This window comes from Python bivittatus, unplaced genomic scaffold (genome assembly GCF_059951505.1).
Source record: "Python bivittatus isolate LINGU-HERP-01145 unplaced genomic scaffold, Pbiv_v1 ctg000430_np1212, whole genome shotgun sequence".
Lineage (NCBI taxonomy): Eukaryota > Metazoa > Chordata > Lepidosauria > Squamata > Pythonidae > Python > Python bivittatus.
In genome coordinates this window covers 4,934,952-4,956,812 of record NW_028277071.1, presented here as the reverse complement: position 1 = coordinate 4,956,812, position 21,861 = coordinate 4,934,952, and the positions used below count along the sequence as shown (strand labels likewise).

Below are 21,861 nucleotides of genomic sequence, written 5' to 3'. Positions count from 1 at the left end.
ATGTGGAAAAATAAAAGACCTGCTTTCCTATTGACCTTTCTTTCAGCACTTGAATGGGATGTCTGTAACATTCCAACCCCACCCTGGGGGATGGTAGCGATAATACTTTTGTGGTCTTAAGTATTCTGAGGACACTTCAACTCAGAGGGGACATTAGTGTACCTTATATTAATCCACACAGAAGGCATGCATTTGACTAGAAATCCTAAATAGGGCTCTTTTCCTCAATCACTAAGTGCTTCGAGATCAAGAAACCCTATTGTCATAAAGTTACAAATGGTTCTTGCTTCCCTGTTCTTCAGTTCTGCTAAAATGATAAATAGGTAACTGATAAACATGAATCCCCCATGTCCATACTAGAATGAAGGCTGCAAACGGCAGAAATAGATTGAATAGGTCCAACCCTCAGCTCTTTGATTTTGACATAGAACTTCAAACAGGGTTGCTAAGTGGCAGATATGCTCCATCCATTGCCCTCTCTCTAATTTTTATGACATGCAATATTCTAAGGATGGGATTTTATACAATAGTATGGCTGACTTAATTACTTTAAGGCTTTTAACCATTTCAGATCTTCAGATAGCTTTCTGGTCAAGCCTCGTCAGCTGGGCTAGATCAAATCCATAAGAACTGCCTGGTGTCTTTAATGGTAATCTGGGATAAATACAGAATCCTGAAAACTGTCAGAGGAATTTCCCAGCCTCCTTCATACTGAGGCAGAAGCTCAGAATGAACTGAAACATTTCTTCCTAGGTTTCTTTCCACCTGAGCACGTTGCCATTCATGAGATAAGCTGTCAACTGATTGGCCTGCTAGCTCTTGATGGTTTACACCTACTCTCTCCCTCTCATGCCTTTCCCAGGCTTCTTATAGTCTCTCATACTGGTAAGGGGACATCCTGTCCTTGAGAAGTTGTTGGAGAACCTGTTGAATCATCCTTTCATCTTTTTTCCTAGCCGTTTGGTAGAGAATTCCGCAAAGCAGCTATGCATTGCCTGCTTACTTTTCTAAATTGAAGCACAACCCTAAAACAGTTCAAGAAGAGATTGAGGTGGTGCCACACTGAATTGAAGACACTTACTGACATCAGTGGGACACAAGCTAATTGAATGTTTGCCGCTTCCCTTGTAATAGAAATCTTCAGATCTTACCTAGCATCTCACTGGGCTTCCATATCCATAATATCAATTTAGTTGCCAGATGGTTTTATCTCTTCATCAGCAGAACTTTATCTATAGGACACTTTCATCCCTAACCCTGAGTGTAGAAAACCCAGCAAAAGAGGAAGGTGATGCTAAAGTAGCACTGTAATCCTGATTAAATTTAAGAAATCTAGTTTCCACCAATACTGTGCTTATTTTTTCACCATGCACATATACTGCTTCGTACACTGCATTTTCTTCTTTCAGCTTCTCACTTCTATCCTTCTGAGAATTTCAGCTCTATCCAAGCAACTGGCTTTTCTCCCAGTTGCTCAAATAGGGCGAGATTAGAGCCTGAGGGCTGTAGGATGCAATGGCTTAGTGATTCTGGGTCAGGAGCCTGGTTTTGTTGATGTCCTTGTTTCTGGTTTTATTCTTGTTGGGAGCCAGCCAGACTTGTGTTCTACAAGATGGGTGGCCATAAATGTCTTTTAAATAAAACAAAATAAAACAGAACAAAAAATAAATATATTTTTACTCCACGTGTGCTCATGCTGTTCTTTAAAAGCTAGGTTTCTGATCTAGAGTTTACTTCACAGGCCAATATATATGCAACCATATCCCATTCACAAGAAGTTATATGTAATGTAATGACTCATTCAAGATATATAGCGTAGACACACCTCCAATTATGAAATAAAAATAGCTACAAAAATATGAAGCTTCCCAGAGTGCTATGATTGGAACAGCAGAGATATCATGTAAGATAATATAAATAAATAAGCAAACATTTGACTGGTTCGTTTTATGCATTAATGACCTGTATTTCTTTGAATCTTCACAATATCTGGTTAAAGTATTACCATGTTATTTAAAAATATGTACAGTAACTTGAATGTACTTTTGTTAGTTTGTAAAACATACCAACAATTATCACAAATTTGGATCCTAAAAATGGGGAAAATACTAAAGCAGAAGTTACAAATCAAATCCATCATGATAACATTAGTATCAGATAGGGGTGTGTATTTTCAACCCAGTTGAATAGGACATGATGGAAGACATGCCTTACTGATCTGGGGAATTTTCTTTTACTCAAAGAAAAAGCTAAAATTTACAAAGATATCTGAACAGATGTTTGGCAGCTCTTACAGAGAGTAGAATTCAACTGGCCTGTCAAGAATTTACACAGCATTCAGCAATATCAGTGAGGACTTTTGACCACCTTTCTCATTACAATTTACAGTCAGATTAACTCATCTAGTCATTTTGCCTCCCAGTCTAGACTAAAACACAGATTATGTTGTGATAGTCTCCCATCCAAGTATTAAACAGGTCTTCCTCTGCTTAGTATTTTTTCTTAGAGAAGATTAGTACTCCTCTACTATGTGTGTCCCAGTATGGAATGCTGATGTTTCTTCCCTATATGAGATCTGAAGGAGAAGAGAAAATTCTGGTTTCTCAGCAATACCATCAAGCCTGTGCAACAGCTTCTCAGTAGAAATCCAGGAGCCACTCTGAATATTTGGGAAATCCTTAGAAACAGATCTGTTCAGAACAGCTATATAAATTAACTAAACAAATAAGTGTAGGGATGCACTTAAACTAAAAACAACAGTGTACTTGTGACTACTTTAAACCATACAATGGGATTAATACCTAAAGCCTAGTTTACCAGGGCTGAGACTGTACAGTTTTCAGGTCATTAATTCCTTCTTCTCATCAGGAGCTGCCTGTCATTCAGCTCAGGCCTGAGCAAAATGATATAACATTTGGGAGGGAAAATGCAGCCTAGTAAACCAGCACTAGAAGCCAAGATGGAGAAGACCTCCACAGCGACCACATATTTCCCCTTGGTGCTCAGGTAGGCTGGAACAAAGGAGAGCCAGACACTGCAGAAGATCATCATGCTGAAGGTGATGAACTTGGCTTCATTGAAATTGTCTGGTAACTTTCTTCCGAGGAAAGCCACAGTGAAGCTGGTCATGGCCAGGAAGCCCATGAAGCCCAGCACACAGGAGAACATGATCGCTGAACCCTCATTGCATTCCAGGACAATTTCTTCAGCCAGAGAGTGCATGTCAACATCAGGGAATGGAGGAAAGGTTGCCAGCCATACCATACAAATAGTGACTTGAATAAGGGAACAGGAGAGGACAATGGAGTTGGCCAGTGGTTTTCCCACCCATTTCCTGATCCTGGAGCCTGGTTTGGTGGCCATAAAGGCCAGAACTACAATGATCGTTTTGGCCAAAATGCAAGAAACCGCCACTGAGAAGATAATGCCAAAAGCGGTTTGGCGAAGGAGACACCTCACCTTCTCCGGCTGACCAATGAAAAGCAAAGAGCAAAGGAAGGAGAACAGGAGGGAAATGATCAGAACATAGGTGAGGTTCCGATTGTTGGCCTTGACGATGGGGGTTTCCTTGTACTTAAGGAAGATCCAAAGCACTAGACCCGTGGTGCAAGAAAAGAAAAGAGCAAGAGTGGTCAGGCTGATCCCCAAAGGTTCTGTATAGCTCAGAAAAATTACATCTTTGGGAATGCAGTGATCCTGCTCTTTGTTTGGGTAGTGATCTTCTGGACATGGGGTGCAGGCATCCATGTCTGAAAAAAGAAAAGCACAATTTCTCTGTACAGAGGTTTTCCATATATTGCATCCAGATCACCAATATTCCAGCGATACCTTATCTCACGCAAGTAGCTCCAAGCCAGGTTGCAATGTTTTACAAGCACAAACATTCATAGATGAGAACATTATAGAGCTGGTGGATGGCCTACAACAAAAATAAAGCTGACCTAGCTCAGTACAGATGTCCCATTCTTAGGAACTAGTATTTACCTGTACATTGTTTTGGAAAGATAAAGAAAATGTACATCCAATGAGTTCTTCCTCTTCCACTGAGCATACAGCTTTGGGAGGAATAACATGGAGTGGGAAAGGTCACATCCCCTTTGCTGCTCAGATCAGCCAATCAATGGGGTGACAGATGTGGCAGTCAAATTGTCCTCAAGTCCCCATGCAATGAGTCCTAAACCAAACACAAAGTGATGCAATGAAACTCAAAATACTGTCTCTTACCCATGTGCTCTGAGACCTCCCCAGCTGGGCAAGGAAAGCAATCATAGCAGCAAAAGGGTTTTCCTTCCTTCTTCGTCTGCCTGTGACCCAAATGACAAAGGTCATTACACAAGGAAGAGGGTGGTTCCTGTGTGCAAATAACATTGACAGGAAAAGTAGAGTTGGGAGTCATCAGCCAAGGGGAGAAAAAGGGAATCAAAATCCAAAGAACGCCTATTATTGCTGTATCAATTGCAGAGAAAGAACACCAAACAGACATAAAAGTGACCTCCAGACGATCCCTTCCCTAATTGGTTCGAAAGATGGGTATGATGGATAACTAGGTTTTGTATGCCATAGTGTGATCCTTTGGTGGTTTAATCAGGAGAAGGGGAAGGAAGGAAAGGGGAAGAAGATGATGACATCTTACCAGCTTGTTTTAAGGGTCACCTTCCTTGAACTCATTTTCCCCCATATAATCATCAGAAATAATCACCAGATGAAGGGAAGAGATTAAGAAATGAACTTGGAAGCAACCAGAAATGCACTCAAACAAGGGGAAGGGGAGATTGCATTTATCTCAAGGGCTGAGCTTTGGAACAGTGCAGATTGTGTAGAAAGTGAACCTGATCTGAAAGGCCAACAGACTTATTTCATGTCCAAATCTTAAACTGGTTCTTGAAAAATCTTCAAATGATTAGATGCACCCCATCCTCTGTATCTACTGTACCTTATCATATGGCCTGGGCCACACAATGGCATCCACAGAAATGGAGAAGGCTTTGTCTTTTGGAGCAAGGGGATCAATGTTTCCCACCTTGACTCGAAGAAAGGTTTGATTTGGGAATGTCACCCAATTGATAATATCAAACCCAGCGTTCAGTTCCCTGTTTTCATCAAAAGAAACTGTTTCCCCAAGACTATTGTTAAATGAGAGGCTTCTCAAATAATGGTGGAGCTTTTGGAAGAAAGAGTTAAAGAAGAAAGAACAAAAGGAAAAGGAGAGTGAATAAATGATATATTTCCAATAGAAAGATTGTTTTATAGTCATAGTAAAACCCATTAATTTAATTGATATTGTGTTATTTTTTCTTGATCTAATTCATATACAAACATTTTTTTCTAAATCTGCCCACTGGTACATTATTCCAAAAAAGGGGGGGGGGAAACCTAGGAAAATGATAGAAATAGAATCTTTCAGTCATGATGCATCACACTTTTATCATTATGATTGCAACTGATACCATTCCACCAGGAATAAAATACTGATGGTAGAAATTAGGATGGATGGAAAAGAAAGAACACTTGTTCATCAAGGAAAAAAATTTGTCTCCTCTTCACATTGGGAAGAACTTTCCTCAACTTTGGATGTTATGTTCCTCAACTCAGAATGTGAACTTCCTGCTTCCTTTTCCTTTTGCATCAGTCAATGCAGGGAGAAAGTGGCAAAAACAGTTGTTAATAAAGTTCGTGTTTGTACCCCATTTCTTTATAAGAAAATAAGTTACATTTTATTAAGGAATTCATATCATTTTCTTTTCACCTTCAAATTACACCTTCAAAACGAAAAGCCTCTGCCCCAAATGTATCACAGGAAAAGCTTTCTGTGCTGAGTGGAGACACTTGAAGTGATTTGGAGTTCTAATCAGCTCTTCTGAATTACTCCATTCAGGACATTACCTGCCATAGCTGTTTACTGATGCTCTTCCTTCTCTTTCTCTCTGCTATCATTCTGGGTTTGAACTGAGATGAATCCATGGATTGCAAAGCATGGGCCATTGTGTAAACTGCACTGTAGAGGCTGTAGCTGTGACTAGTCATTGTGGTTTCAAAAACTGACCCAGGCAGGTCTTCCATCTTCTCCTCTCCAGTACAGACATTTTCACTGATTTTCTCCCCGGCTGGAGGAGCCAAGTGACAATTAAAGGCCTGTTGCCAAAAGTCCTTGAGGAAGCCATCTCCATTTTCCACATTTGGGTTTCTTCTTTTAAGAAAGGTTTGAAATCCCATTACCTCAGTTGAGTGAAGGGCAATCAACAGAGCACCGTGGATAATATCGACCTCAAAGGATTTGAGAAAGGGAACTGATGTGAATTCCATCTGGGCTGTCATAATCCAGACTTTACTTTTGGTCTTGATTGGTATATTCTCAAATTCTGAAACACGAGGGAAGATTATCAAAAAGATCATAGTTTGAATTTCTCCATGTAAGAGCACAACGTTGGCTGAGCTATCGCTAATTTTCTTGTATGTTTTGATCCATTCATCTACCATTTCACCAATATCAGAAAGAAAATACAGTGGAGGCAAAGTTTCTATAAAATCAAAGCAGATTCCTCTTTTAGAAAATTTGGGTAGCACCACTTGTACAAAATTCAATCCAGTGTCATTATCCATAAAAATAACTCCAATCCATGTCCACCTGAAAAGAAGCAGCAGCTGTAGGATCCCCGAATATTGATGCTCCCCACTAGGGAACATCCTTTGGAAAAAAATACTTTGGGTCTGTTCATTTATTACTGGAGCAGAACCATAAGTGAACTGTAAGGAAAAGATATATAACAAGGAAAAAGAGAAGATCCAGTTCCCAATATCTGCTTAAATCAGAAGAAATATAATATCCAAATCACAGGAAAGAAATGGTTTTACTTTGTTCAATCCACCTCTACTTCGAGTTCTGTGTCCAGGTCTGGACATCAAATTTTAAATGTAATTAAAAGATTAGTTTCAAAGAGGGGCAAAGATGAGATCTAGTTCCTGATCAAGGAACTAGAAATCAAATACTATGAAGGAGATGGAAGCAACCAGGAATGAACAATCCTGGAAAAAGAGGATTGAGGGGGGACTAGGTAGCAGTCCTTAAAGATGTGAAATGATGTCCCAGAGTTCAGAGTCAGGACTTGTATATAGAACTCTGATTAATAATTTCATGTTACAGGAAGACAGATTCTAACTGAAGACTAGTAATGGTAAGAGCAGTTGAACCCTGGAACCAAGAGAAAGCATGGAATCATCTGTTGAAGTTCCTATAATATGGATTCGTGGACTGACCCGAGGAGAGGAGACAACAACATAAATTGGACATCCGACTTTATGTTTCTGTGAGTTTGCCTGCTTTTTAAATGTCATTCCATCTAGGTAAAGGGAGGTTCTGTGAATTCATTATGTCAAGAAAACAAGTATGCATTAGTGTGCAGTGTGTCTAGTATGTTTTTATGTGTATTCTATGTCAGGATTTGTACTTTAAGCCCCAAAGGAGTACTGCATCTTTTCACTATTGAAGTTTGGCCTGCACAGTTTGGCCCTTGAAATTTCAGGGAACGTACCTGCACAACCCAATGAAGATCAAGATCTTCAAAAGTGTATGTTGTATCTCATGTAGAAATAGAAAAGATGGCCATCTGACCTCACTATACAACAGGCAGCTGCAACCTCACTTTCATTTTATTACCAAAAGATGACCTCACTGTTCAATCAAGCTTTTAGTTCTTAAAAATAATTCCTTATGCTTAACTCATTGTTCAAAGTTATGGACTTCTACTCATATGATTCATAGATTGTATCATTTTTGTATATAGTGTTCAACTATCCCATAGTATCTACTGCTGTTTAATGTTTAACAATATTATAGTAGTCATACACAACTACATCCAAGACTTATGGGACATATTGTGGGTTTGTTCAGGAGCTAAGCCGTTTGTGCACATCTTACCTGTGGTACCTTGTAGATGCTCAGAATGGTTGCCATATAGAAACCCACATCTGAATTGGGTCCTGCAATGACTGCAACAGTATTATCTTTAGTATCACACTTGTAGTTTGGGATAAAGTTGCTCCATGTGGAGAGAAGCTCCATAGAGGCGAGTAAAATGCAACTTGCAACAAAATGGCTATTATAGATATGGAAGCCCAGAGAGATATTGGGTAATATCTGAGGATTTTCATTAATCTCCATTACAGCAAATGCAAAGGCCAGGGTATGGTGATAGATCTGGGTCACAAATCTGCAGTGTGATTTACGTGCTGAATGAGTGCAGAGTCTTGCTAAATTTTCATCCAAAGCAAATACTTAGCCTTACCAATCACAGATGTTTTAAAATATATCTTTAACGGTGATGTTTACCTGGAAGCCATGAGTGGACTCATTCCCATCTGGAGTGTTCAAAGATCAGCTTTCTATTCTTATTGCTTTATTTGCATTTGCCTGTGTATCTTAAAGGGGAGAGGCCACCCAAGTCTCTATGTATCTTCAGAGCTGCTTATGAAACTAGCTCATATTCACAGGAAGGGTTACCAAAGTTGATGGTAGACTTCCAACTGATATATGCAGCTGATATCTGGTGGACAAATAATCAGTACCATCTGAATTCTTTTTAGAAAGCTCTCAAGTAGGCAAGGTGTTGAATCTTGCAAACAAAATATTTTGATGTTGGACATATCTGGCACTTTATATTGTGAAATATTATGTGGAGCAGAGAAGAGGATGAACACTCCAAAAGGGACATTTATCTATACTCATGGAATACCAGGCAAATGTATTACTACTATTACCACCACCACCACAACTGTAAAACAGTTCCTAGCACTTATGCTACCAGGGAAAGTATCATAAAATATTGTCTCAGAAAATACTTCCATTTGGCATCTTCATCTATGAAAGAGGGAGGAAATGAGACACAAAATCCAGAATAAGAAATATCAAAACTCTCCAAATAATGAAAGCTAAATACAGTTTGAACAAATAAAGGCAGGTCAAGATAAATGCAACTGAGGGATGGGCATGAACAATAGATGAAAACTCATGGGAATTCATATAGGACTTTTTCCATATTACCTCCACTATTTATTCCAAATATTTCACAGCAAAACAGGCTGAAGTCAAGGTCCTCCTTCCTAACAGATACAAGACAATGCAGTGAAATTCCTTTCACAGATTTGACATATGGGATATTCTTAAATGATGAGTAGCATTTATAGTAGCAGTCATACATAGCAGTTATAGAAATATTGTCATGGTTATAGACTGAATGAATGAGGGACATGACATAGAAACAATGAAAATAACAACCGGATTAATTGTGATGCAGTAGATTTGATGATAGTCCATTTGATCAGGAAGGACTAAACTTCCATGTAGTAACTTGCAACAAATAACTTCTGCAGTGAAACTGGGATACTCCTATTGAAGAGGGGGAGGGAGAGAGAGAGATGAAGCCAGAGATTCTTTCCCATTCATCCTCTCTCAATGAAATTATACCCCAAGTACCACCTGCTTGTGATAACCATATGATTTGGAGCAAGAAAACTCCTTATGGAAAATGCTAGGATTAACCAAGCCCTTGGCTTACCCGATATTATCCAGGATGTCGTAGGATGGATGCTGACGGAAAGTCACAGGTTCAGAAAATATGAAGACTTGAGAAATAATGCCAGCAATGGTGAAGTCCCCTGGCTGATAATACCGGTGACTTATTGGCACAGGGTAACAGATACTGCATGGAGCAACTGGGACATCGGACACGGTCTGAGGCAGTAGCAGTAATATCAGGAAAACAAAGGGTGGCATTAGGCAGAAACATTTTCTTCTGGACATCAGTTCCTGTCTTAAGTGTCCTTAAGGAGTTCTGGGTGACTTTAGTGCCCTCTCAAACTTTGCACTAGGAATCTTCAGGGGAAGCTCACCAAGCAGAATGTGTTGTGTCTCTTTTGTTGGATGGCAAAACATCTTTTAGTAGCATATTTTGATCTTGCCTGTCTTCTGCCAAGGTGAATTGGTTGTCCTTTGGGAGGTGAAGTGGAAGTTACCCTTGTCAGCTTGTTAACTACAGGGGAGATAATTGCCTTTGCAAAATTACAGGTTCTTTACAATACCATAGAAGAAAACAACTTGATTGCATATTTCAAGACTCTTTTTCTCTTTTTCATTTGATTATTCATTTATTAAGTTATCAAGAGACTGGAGTTATTTTCGGTTCGTTCTATTTAGTGTGTATGTCATCTGGTGCACCAGTTGCAGCCTTTTGTAGATCAGGTATTCAGATAATCACTCATGTCCTGGTTACCTCACGGCTTGATTACTACAATGGCTGTGCATGGGCTGCCCTTGAAGATCACCACAAAACTTCAACTGGTCCCAAGTGCACTTTTGCCATTTTGCCGTAATGGGCATGCCTCACTGCTGCTTCATGAGTTGCACTTGTCGTCAGTTTGCTTCTGGGTGCAATTCAAGGTGCTGTTTGCTATCTATAAACCCCTATATAGCACAGGGCCTGGTTACTTGAGGGACCCCCTGTTTCCCATAGTAACTGCCTAGCCAAACTGGTCTGTCATGGTGGGCATGCTCTGGGTTCCTTTAATTAAGCAATGCCATCCATTGGGACCCTGGAAACATGCCTTCTCTGTAGCAGAGCCTCTTGTCTGGAATGAGGTCCCCCCAGTTTCGAATGGCCCTCACCCTACTGCTATTGCAGTAGAGCGCTCAAGACCTGGCTCCTTGCCCAGGCCTTTGGTATGTATGATTTAAACGCCCCCCCCACCTTTATTTTTAAAATAATTTTTATTAAAAAAATTTACATAGATAATAAGAAATACTTTCAAAGAAAGAAAAAAAAGGAAAGAAAAAAATATAGCGGAAGAAGTATGAAATAAAGAAAAGAAAAAACAGAGAGAAAAGAAAATAGAAAAAAGAAAAAGAAAATAAAAAGACAGAAAACATGAAAAAAAAAGATACATATAAAGAAATGGCTTCCAATATCCCTCTCAGCAGTTATGCATACAATTCTAATCAAACCACTCTCTCCAATTTCATTATAATTCCCTTCTTTCTATAACCTATTTTTTCTAATCATCAAAGCTATAAATCACAAAATCATTTCTTTCTCACACAAAAAGTCCATAAGGGGTTCCCAAGGGAAATCCAACATTCACTGATGAATGTCAGTAATGGCCCTTTTCTAATCAAAGTCGTCAATTTGTCCATCTCAGCAAGCTATCCCTCCGTGGTAGGTAATGCCAAATCTTTCCATACCAAAGTCCTTTAATTTTCCCATTAATGTTTTTACTCCCTCTAGGGATCTTCCAAAACTAACACCTCATCATCTCCAAATGCCCTTAGCTTATATGTTTCTTTTTTAATCTTAACTCCCGCGATTCTCTCATCTTGTCTTATGTCTCATAAGTACCTCTGGTACCTCAAGAAGTAAAATAAACAAGAGTGGAGACAGCGGGCATCCTTGTTTGTCCCTTTTGGAATCTCACAAGGTTTTGTTAGTTCTCATTAACAATTATTTGTGCTTTCTGTGAAGTATAAATTGGCCTTACCCATTTAATAAAAATATCTCCAAGGTTCATATCTTCCAGAACTTTAAGCAAGAAGATCCAATTCAAATTGTCAAAGGCCTTCTCTGCATCGAAAAAGATCAATGCAACTTGCTTTTTACTGTGTTGCTCCAAATACTCCAGAATATCCAAGACATTTCTAATATTATCTTGTAAATGGCTTTTAGATAAAAACCCACATTTATCTTCATGAATAAATTAAAATTATTTTCAACCTTTCAGCAAAAATTGTTGTAAGCAATTTTGGATTTAAGCCTCCTTTTCTTCTTTTTCTTTGTTCCCATTTGGGTTTGTTATCTCTGCCATCTTTGTTCTTTTGTTTTGTTTTGTTTTGTGTTGTTTTCTTGTTTTAAATGTTTTTAACAATTTGTAAACCATCCAGAGTCACTGTGAGTCAGGTGGCATGTCTGTCTGTCTGTCTGTCTGTCTGTCTGTCTGTCTGTCTATCTATCTATCTATCTATCTATCTATCTATCTATCTATCTATCTATCTATCTATCTATCTATCTATCTGCTATCAGTTATCAGTTATCTATCTACACATACATACATGCACACAAATACACACATATATCAATGGTGTCCATGGGGGTCGGGTGGGATCATAATGTCAATATGGCAGTTTTGTAAAGTTGATCTCTCTCCCCCACACATCTCAGGAAGCTGGCCTTTATGTGACCTTTCAATTTTTGAGAAAATGTTATTTAACAGGGGGTGGGGTCAAAAAAAAAGTCATAGGATCCTAGCAGATTTCTCTTCTGAGGCCTGTTGGCTCTACTTGTTTCAATCTGCTCCCCCAGCCTCCACATTGGGCTTTTCACTCTGTTGGGCTGAACCCTTCCCTGGCTGGGGGTTTTCCTTGATGGGTACAAAGAGCTGGCTGATCCATCTCCCCTGATCCCAAATTAAAGACAAATTGGCCAAGCAGGGAGGAAACACTTCTGAATTCTCTCTCTGGTCTTCTTAAATGGTTTCTTTTCTTTCCTTTTCCTCTAGCCAAATGGATAGGTCCATGTCATTTTCTTGGGATCATTGCACAAGTGGTTGGTTACTCTCTTTCTCTGAGATATTTTTCAAGTTAAGCTCTGAGAGAGGACTGGTCTAAAGCCATCCTGCTGGCTTCTATGCTAAAGGGAGGACAAGAAACTAGGTCTCCCCATTCCTAGTCCAGCCTTTTAACTACTAGACCACTCTGCTTCTCTCTTTCTCTCTTTCTTTTATTGCAATCCTTCTCACCATCATATGCTAATTTAGTAAAAGGTAGGTTTATTAAAAAAAATAAATAAATAAACATTTCTACCACTTTGCCCAGACAACTGCATGAATTCCCCAGGAATCAAGCTTGGCTTGAGGGACCTTTTACCTTAATGGCATTTTTCTGAGCAAGATGTTGGCCTATAGGAATGGGATGTGACTACTGGTCAACTGTTTTCAACTAAAATGAAGCCTAGCATTCACTTAGTAAACCCTTTTTCATCTGTAACCTCGACAGTAATATAAAGGAGTATCTTGCAAGATAATTTTAAGGAAATTTTATATTCCTGTATCTTTTCTCTCATACATTTTATTTTATATATTCCTGTATCTTTTCTCTCATACATTTTAGGCTACTGTATCATCTCATGTTCCCTTGTTTTACTCAGGGTCATCATGGGTTTTAGAAAAGGGCAGACCTATCTCAATATTTTGTTTTCCTTTACCCTTGAATGATTGAATATAGAGAAAGAGAATACACACACACACACAAACACACACACATATATATTCTTCCTTCCTTCTTTCCTTCTTTCCTTCTTTCCTTCTTTCCTTCCTTCCTTCCCTCCTTCCTCCCTCCCCCCTCCCCCTCCCTCCCTTCCCCCCCCCCCTCTCTCTCTCTATATATATATTCAGCCTTTCTCCTTTAATAAGCACTTAAGACACTTGGCATTGCTGGCTGATTCCTATAATTCATTGTATAAGGACTTTTCTCAGGAGCTGTTGCCTGTTATTCAGCTCAGGTCTTATCAAGATGATGTAGAGTTTGGGGGAGAAAATGAGGACCAATAATCCAGCACCTGAGGCTAAGATAGAGAAGATCTCCACAGCCACCGTGTATTTCCCTTTGGTGCTCTGGTAGGCTGGAACAAAAGAGATCCAGACGCTGCAAAAGAGCAGCATGCTGAGGGTGATAAATTTGGCTTCGTTGAAACTGTCTGGGAGGTTCCTGCTGAGGAAAGCCACCGTAAAGCCGATCATGGCCAAGAGGCCAATGAAACCCAGGACACAAGCAAACATGGCAGGGGAGTCTTCGTTGCACTCCAGGACCATTTCTTGAGGCAGAGAGTGCATATCAAGATGTGGGAAGGGGGCAGAGCTCGCCAGCCACACAGTACAAAGAGTGGTTTGAACGAGGGAGCAGGAAAGCACCATAAACAGAGCCAGCTTTTTCCCCACCCAGGTCCTCATCTGAGAGCCTGGCCTGGTGGCCATGAAAGCCAGGACCACAGTGAGGGTTTTGGCCACCACACAAGAAACAGCCACAGAGAAGATGATGCCAAAAGCAGTTTGGCGAAGAAGACAGGTTGCCGTCTGAGGCCGACCGATGAAAAGCAAAGGGCAGAGAAAGGAGAGCAGAAGGGAGAGCAGGAGGGTGTAGCTGAGGCCCCGGTTGTTGGCCTTGACTATGGGAGTGTCCTTGTGCTGAACAAAGACCATGAGGACCAGGGCTGTGATGGAGGAAAATAAAAGGGCAAAAATGGCCAAAGTGATCCCCAAAAGCTCTTCGAAAGACAGGAAGCTGATACCTTTTGGAAGGCACTGATCCTGGGCTTTGCTGGGATAGTGATCCTCTGGACAATGGTAACAAGAATCCATGTCTGAAAAAGGAAAATCCAAGAAACTTTATTTAGAGGTGGTTGTATAGAATCAAGATGAAGAGAACAACTCAAGGCACACTATGAGCTTCCAAAATAATTGATTTTCAAGCAGTTGTCTTTTCCTGAGGCATAATTCAGAACCTAATATCAATGTGTTTATTTGCTATTCATTCATTAGATTTATATCCCACCTTTCCTTCAAAGGCTCTAGGCAACACACATAGCCCTCTGTTTGTCAGAGTCTGCACACTCAATCCCAAAGTTCAGTAAATCCTCTGGAGTCCAAAAGTTCCATCAGAGATTTCTTTATTCAGGAGAAGCGTACAGCATCATAGTTTGTTGAGTCTAATTCTACAAAGCAAACCCTTGTCCTTTTAAGCCCAAATTCCCCCCCCCTTCTAGGTTTTTTTTCCTGCTTGAAACTCTTCGCGCCTTGCCCCGGTTCTCACACCTCCTGGCCTTGGATGTCTGTTTCAAGATAAAGATAACGGCACCTGGCCTCCTCTCCCCCCTTTTTATGGCAAGTCAAGCAAGCGGTTTAAAATAACATTCCCACGATTCCACTATTCACCTATTGATATATGCTTAGCAATAAAAGTAAAAGCAATAAAAAAACAATTGAAGGTTCTGGCTTGCGTAGATCCTGACACTGTTGTCCTAGTTTCCCTACAACCACAACCTGGTGGGATACATTGAATTGAAAGAGTGACAGGGCCAAAGTCAACAGCAAACTTTCATGATAAGGGTGTACTTGAACCTGATTTCCTTCTTCCTTGTCCATCACCTTAGCCACTGCACTACTTCAGTGCTGGAGAAAGTGGAAGCTGATCTGCCTCTGTCTAGATCCTTGCCTGCTGCTGAGGTATGAACAAATTTTGAAATGTATCAGAAAGATTCAACATTTGTTCCTTAGAGATGTGAATCCATTTCAGTCAAAGCACTGGTCCTGGGTGGAACATAGGCATTCAGAACACAATTCCATTAATTTTCCCCAAGATAATAGGTAACTTTGTTCTATGCTTTGCTTCAAATAATCTCTCTCTTTTCTATTTGATGACATAGAGAAATGCATTAACATTAACAGTGGCAATCCTCCCACCCCATGATGAAAAGTTAGCACGGTTGGCATGGTGGGTAGTAAGAGAGTATTGAGATCTATCCTAGCAATCAGCTGAGTTTTCTTACCTACGAGTTTGGGCTTCAGGTTTCATCAGACAGTACTCTGTTCATAACTATTGTTTCCAAGCATTTCTGGGTTTTGTGACCTACTGGGGCATAGTTCTCTTTCCTTTGGGCGGGTGGGTTGGAGGAGGGGAAAAATCAGAAATGCCATCTCTGGTGGTAAAAATTTGTTTGCCCATGCTTTACCCAAAGGTATTATAATCAGAGTTTAAGTACTACCCCAAAATTGAAAAAAAGATCACTCTGTTCTTCAAAGTTCTTTTGTATCCCTTTTATGTTTTGTAAGATTGACTTCCTTGATGGGTTTTTCTTTTTCTGAGGCCTAGCACAAGGCCTTCTCATCTAGAGAAAAGCATTCTCAGGCTTGTCTTATTACAACACAGTCAGGTCAGTGAAAATCCTTATGATTGCTTTCACACATGTTAAACATGGCTGGCTTTAGACTTGGTTGGCCTTTCTGAGGCTTAGCAACCTGTGTTGTCACAGCCCATAGTGCTTTAGTATCTTATTGTGGACTTCCAGAAAATGGGTCAGTTTCCATAACTGGTAACCAACTGAAGAGTCTTAATTAGAGTACTGCCATAAAGAATACAGTAAACCACATTTTCCCCTCCTTAGAATCTTAGGTAAGATCTCATCCTCAAGTGTTAAGAGTCTCAACACCCTAAGGATGTTCAAAGCCAAGTTTCAAAAAGAAGATAGGCTAAAAACTGTTCCACCAGTTTTAATGAAGGCAGGCATGATTTGTTTCTTCTAAACATTGAAGTTCTCTGTAATTCTCACCGTTTTGCACAAAAATGAAACAAAGAACATTACATTCTGTTGTATCATTCTCATGTTAATCTGTGGAAATCAAAGATCCATAGCTGGAAAAATTCCTGTGCTGCTTTCCTCTTCGGGACTTGACAGTTGGTCCATGTGTATTATAACATTGTACTGGGAAAAAAAAATCCAGCTATTTCCCATATTAATGGAACTATGAATTCCAGTTTTCATATCTCTTAGATCTAGACAAACAATTGGATCAAACACCTGGCCCCAGAGGAACCACTTAGGGGAGCAAATGATGAAAACAATGATGCACCAATGAGATATAAACTCCATCACTTTTGTATCTGTGTTGTGATGTCACCAGCACATACAAAAAGGTCAGAGTGTGCATCACAATGAAGCAAAAGTACTTATGAGCTTTTGGTCAATGGACTGGATCCTGTGGATGCCTGTGGCACCCGTAGACAGAAACAGACCTACTTTTATTCAGCCCAACCTTGACACAGTGAATTATAATTCCACCACAACTAAAAACAAATTAAAACTCAGTAGGTATCATATCTTACCCATCCGGTTTGAAACTTTTCCTTCTGGGCATGGAAGGCAATCGTAACAACAAAATGGTTTCCCTTCCTTCTTGGTCTTGCTGTAACCTTTCTGGCAGAATTCATTGCACAAAGAACGAGGCTGTGCCTGTGCACAAAAAAAAAAAGAAAAAGAAAAAGTGGTAATTTTTTTATCACTAAGAAAACATATTGAGCAATTGGGTAGTGCGGAATAATGAAATGTGGGTTGATGCTGGTGTGTGGGTGCGTGTGTGCGCCTTGGAATCAGTGTTGATTCCTGGCGACTGCCTGGACTAGTCCCTGCAGTTTTCTTGGCAAGGTTTTTCAGAAGTGGTTTGCCATTGCCTGTTTCCCAGGGCTGAGAGAGACTGACTGGCCCAAGGTCACCCAGCTGGCTTTGAGCTGGTATAGCTGGTATAGCCACATAAAATTATGTCTAATTAGACAATCAGAATAATGGTTTTGGGAAGTAATGCTCATATGTCAAATTAATACATTCTATTCTTTCAATCCCAGCCAGAGGCCATTACTAGAATCTTTAAGAGCATAAAAAGAGGTATAAAACTAATGTATCCACTTCCTCCAGATTAGGTGCTATAAGTATGCAATGGAATTTTTTGGCATGGTTTCCCACCAATTTCTACCATTTGCAATATTAGTGATATTTTTCTTCAAAATCTTGTTATATTTACCTTTTTTTAAAAAAAAAAGAAAAAGAAACATCATTATAAAAAGGTAACTATTTTTAGGTAATTGTACTGAAAATTACAACCTTGGTAGGTACTTCAATGACCCTGTTGTGGATTTTGGCCAGATAAGATCTGAGTCACTGTAAAGAGACTTAGAATAAACTTCATCTAATTGAGTAAACATGCCCTTACAGCTATTTCATTATCCACTGATTGAACTTGGGAAAGGGGGAAATAATAAGATGGACCCCAAACTGTATACAGAAGATACCTGGTTAAATCTCCTTGGCCATGTGATAGCATCAACATAAACACTGAACACTTGGTCTTTGGGAGCTCTGAGATCAAATTTTCCCACTTTGATTAGATGTAGACTTAGATTTGGGAAAGTGACCCAGTTAATAATGTCAAATCCTGCTTCCAGATTCCCATTCTGATCAAAGGAAATCATTTCCCCAACACTGTTGTTAAATGAGACTTTTCGTAGATAGCGGTGGAACTATATTGTAAGTGGAAAGAAAGATAAGCAATAAAGGTATGCAAAAATAATACAAATAATATAATAGAAGGTGAGAATATTTTACAAACTACAATTAGCAATGTCTACCCAAACTATCAATAATCAAGATTAAACACTATAGTTAATCAGGTGCTCATTATTGAATTACTTATAATATGTCTAAAAATATAAACAAAATATAAAGAGTCAAAACAAGTTTATTATTGCTTTCAGGCATACGATTTATCATTTTACAGAGAAAAAAAGAAAAACAATGCAAGAGAATTCCTGGAAGCTTGGTATTCAGATGAGGAAGCCATCAACATAGAGATAAGCAAGATCTACACACTATTAAAAGAGACTGTAAAAAGGAAACAAAGACCAGAACACATCCTCACCAGCCATCATCACCCAGATAAGCAGAGATTAACAGCAAGATTATCACCAGACATACAATCAAGCAGTAAACAATGCCCTAATCAAGGAACTACCTGGGCGGGTGGGGGGGGGGGAATAACCCACCAACACAGGGAGGGCAAGCTGCTGCATATAAACAGAGAGCAAACTCCACTCCATTCTAGCACTGAACATGTTACCCAGTCGGATAATGAAACATTTTCAAGAAAACAACCAAGCTCAGAGAACCCCAAGGACAAAGAATACAGGACAAGACAAGCAAATTCAAGCATCAAAATATTGATTTGTCACAGTGACCCACTGAAGTGGGAAAAAATAAGTCAAGAGAGAAACCAGGATTTGCATCATTGGAATGGCCTCTACTATTCCTAACTCTGATTTAGGAGTCTACCAACCCAGGTTAGCCTTCTCATACACACTTTTTTTCCTCCTATGGTGCTTCCTGAAATTGTGTTTTAATGGGAACACTGCATACCTTTGGACCTAGTTACATAGAGAGTTGAGTAATAAAGATAATAAGTACAGTAGCCACCACATATATGTTGTTTGTATAATCAGGACATTATGTAATCAGGACATTACCTGCCACAGCTGTTCATTCAGCAGCTTCTTTTGTCCTTCCTCTGACATAGTTCTGTGTTTAACCATCAATGAGCTCATGGACTGCAATGTGTGGGCCATAGCATAAACTGCATTGTAGACACTATAGCTATGGGGAGTTATGGTCATGTCAAACACAGACCTAGGAAGAACTTCTAGCTTCTCCTTCCCAGTGCAGCGATTCCAAACATTCTCCTCTTCCAAGGAGGTTGGGAATGAACAATCAAATACTTGTTTCCAAAAGTCCTTAATAAAACCATCTCTGGTTTCCATATTAGGGTTTCTCATCTGAAGAAAATTTTGGAAACCTTCCACCTTCTTTGACTGGGTTGCAAAGGCTAAGGCACCATGAAGGATATCTATATCCCAAGATCGTTGAAAGGGAACAGAAGTGAACTCCATCTGTGCAGTCATCATCCAGATTTTGCCTGTCTTCATTGGTATGTCTTCGATTTCTGAAATTCTGGGGAACATTCTCAAAAAGATTGTAGTGTGAATTTCACCATGTAAGAACACAACACAGGCTGTGCTATTAATTATCAGTTGGTATATTTTTACCCATGATTCTATCATTTCATGAATGCCAGTTTTAAAATATAGGGTTGGCAATGGTTCTATAAAGTCAAAGCAGATACCTCCTTGGGAAAATTTGGGAAGTTCATTCTGTACAAACCGGAGACCATTGCCATCCGGTACAAAAATGACACCAACCCAGGTCCATGTGAAAAGCAAAAGCAGCTGGAGCATCCCGACATACTGTTGGTTCCTATTAGGGAACATCCATTGGAAGAAGACTTGTTGGGATGGGTCATTTATTACTGGAGAAGAACCATATCCAAGCTATAAAGAAAAGAAAGACTAAGTAAGTAGGATGAATGTGGGTAAAGATTTAGTATCTGAAGGGTGAGTATTCAGTCTGGAATAACCATTCATGTATATTTGGGGATGTTTTAAGAAAGGATGGGAAGTAAGTTCACCTAAGGAGTTACCTAGTTAGTTACCCTATCTAGTAAAGCTCCCAAAACCAACAATTTCTTTTTCCCCCCAATTTGGAGGTCATATGTTTATTTTAGTAATATGACCTCACAAAATGAAGGGAGAGTATTGATAAGCTCAGTCTAATATCTAAAAAAGAAAAAAAGAAAACAAACCTAAGAATTAGCATACTGAATTACTATATGTCATCAAAAGTATAGCAGTGACCTTGTCACATGCAAAAAAAGAACATACAAGGCTTTGATGGCAAAAGTCATGCCCACCCACTTGCAGATTTTGGCTCTGCTCTGGTGGATGCTGCTGCTTTGAAATCTCTTTCTTGACAACTCCCTGATCCTTCTCTTTCTGTTGACAAATGGAGACTTTTGGAACCTCTGCCAAACTATACCCCCTTCCTCAGGGATCCAGGAGAGATGCTGTGAATTGCTGATTCAAAATGACTTTTAAAAGATTTCCCTTCTGGGTCAGGATTAGTATTTACATCACAGAAAAATCATCACTTCTAGGTTGATGACATCTTCTTTGTCCCAAATTCTCACTGAACCAAACAAGAGACCCCTATCTGGCTTGTTCAGATCTCATGTTGCAAATGTCCATGTTACCTGTGTTATCTTGTAGATGCTCAGAATGGTTGCCATGAAAAGACATGTCTTAGAGTTGGGTCCCCCAATGACAGCTATAGTAGTACCTTGAGCAATACATTTATAATTTGGAATGAACTTGCCATGTGTGGAGAGCAGCTCCAGTGAGGCAAGATAAGTTAAGCTTCCAGTAAAGTAGTCGTTATAAATGTTGAAACCCAGGGAGACATTGTGCAACATCTGGGTATTTTCATTGATCTCCTTCACAGCAAATTCAAGAGCCAGGACATGCTGGTAGGTCTGAGTCAGAAATCTGCAATGAGATTAACCTGCACCATTGAACTGTCTCTAGTTAGGAAGTTTAAAGCTTGCTAAATTCCCATTTCCTTAACATTTAGGCATTGTATTTTGTAATATTACTGGATCATGAGATATCTGGGCAGCTGTGATTCAACCCAGCGTAAGGTTCTCAAATATTTCCAACTGAAAAGATGGGATCCACCAAAACTGGCTTTGTGGTGGCAGATGATCCATGGACTTTCCAAAGCACCATGAGAAAATGGTACTTTTTTTCAAAAATCCTGTACTACAATGCATCCATTTCAGTGAGGCGAGTTTAAATCTCTACCTAACTAACTCTGTCTGGATGTTGATTCCAAAAAAATCCATCCCATTCTTAACTTAGCCATGGATTGCATGTCCTACTAACAGAGATTGGATTTAAATTAGTTGAACATCCTAATTTTGGCATATGAGCTTCCCATTACCATAACTCTAACCATCCCCCCAAGAATGCTACTCAGTTGCAAGTTCATGTTCTTCCTCACACAAGATGCAAATCCCACCATGACATTGATAGGGATTGTTTTACTGACTTACATCTTTGACAGCTTTCACTTGTCTTTCATTTCACAGTTCATAATGAAAGATGGGTGCTTTTCTAAGGGAAATAAGTTAGCATCAACCTTACTTAGATGTACCAGGAAAGTGAAATGAACAATTCTCTTAATATTGATGGCATGTTACAGAACAATACGGCACAAGGACGTGTGGGGGATGGAATCAGTCCCAGTCATTTCCATCCATTGAAAATTTAACTGAACACCTTGCTTGGGAACATCATATAAAGGGGTCTACAATGTGTTCACAATTGTCTGGAGTCCT

At 39.6% G+C, this 21,861-nt stretch overlaps 2 protein-coding genes across 2 annotated transcripts in view; both read right to left on the bottom strand.

Annotated features, from left to right (window-relative positions):
- Positions 1–1,947: 1,947 nt before the first annotated feature.
- Positions 1,948–14,397, bottom strand: LOC112542248 (vomeronasal type-2 receptor 26-like). The gene is made up of 7 exons (XM_088144211.1): positions 14,325–14,397; positions 9,552–10,025; positions 7,916–8,093; positions 5,884–6,744; positions 4,934–5,161; positions 4,225–4,351; positions 1,948–3,749 (listed from the first exon to the last, which is right to left on the bottom strand). The coding sequence occupies exons 2-7, from the start codon at positions 9,794–9,796 to the stop codon at positions 2,848–2,850; spliced, it is 2,541 nt and encodes an 846-aa protein (XP_088000337.1). The 5' UTR covers positions 9,797–10,025; positions 14,325–14,397; the 3' UTR covers positions 1,948–2,847.
- LOC148215316 (vomeronasal type-2 receptor 26-like) overlaps positions 13,489–21,861 on the bottom strand; it is a 23,676-nt gene continuing 15,303 nt past the window's right edge. Inside the window, exons 3-6 of the mRNA XM_088144134.1 lie at positions 19,103–19,960; positions 17,876–18,103; positions 16,916–17,042; positions 13,489–14,396 (exon numbers count right to left, since the gene is read on the bottom strand). Of these exons, the coding sequence (XP_088000260.1) occupies positions 13,489–14,396; positions 16,916–17,042; positions 17,876–18,103; positions 19,103–19,960 (2,121 nt within the window). The remainder of the gene's footprint in view (positions 14,397–16,915; positions 17,043–17,875; positions 18,104–19,102; positions 19,961–21,861) is intronic.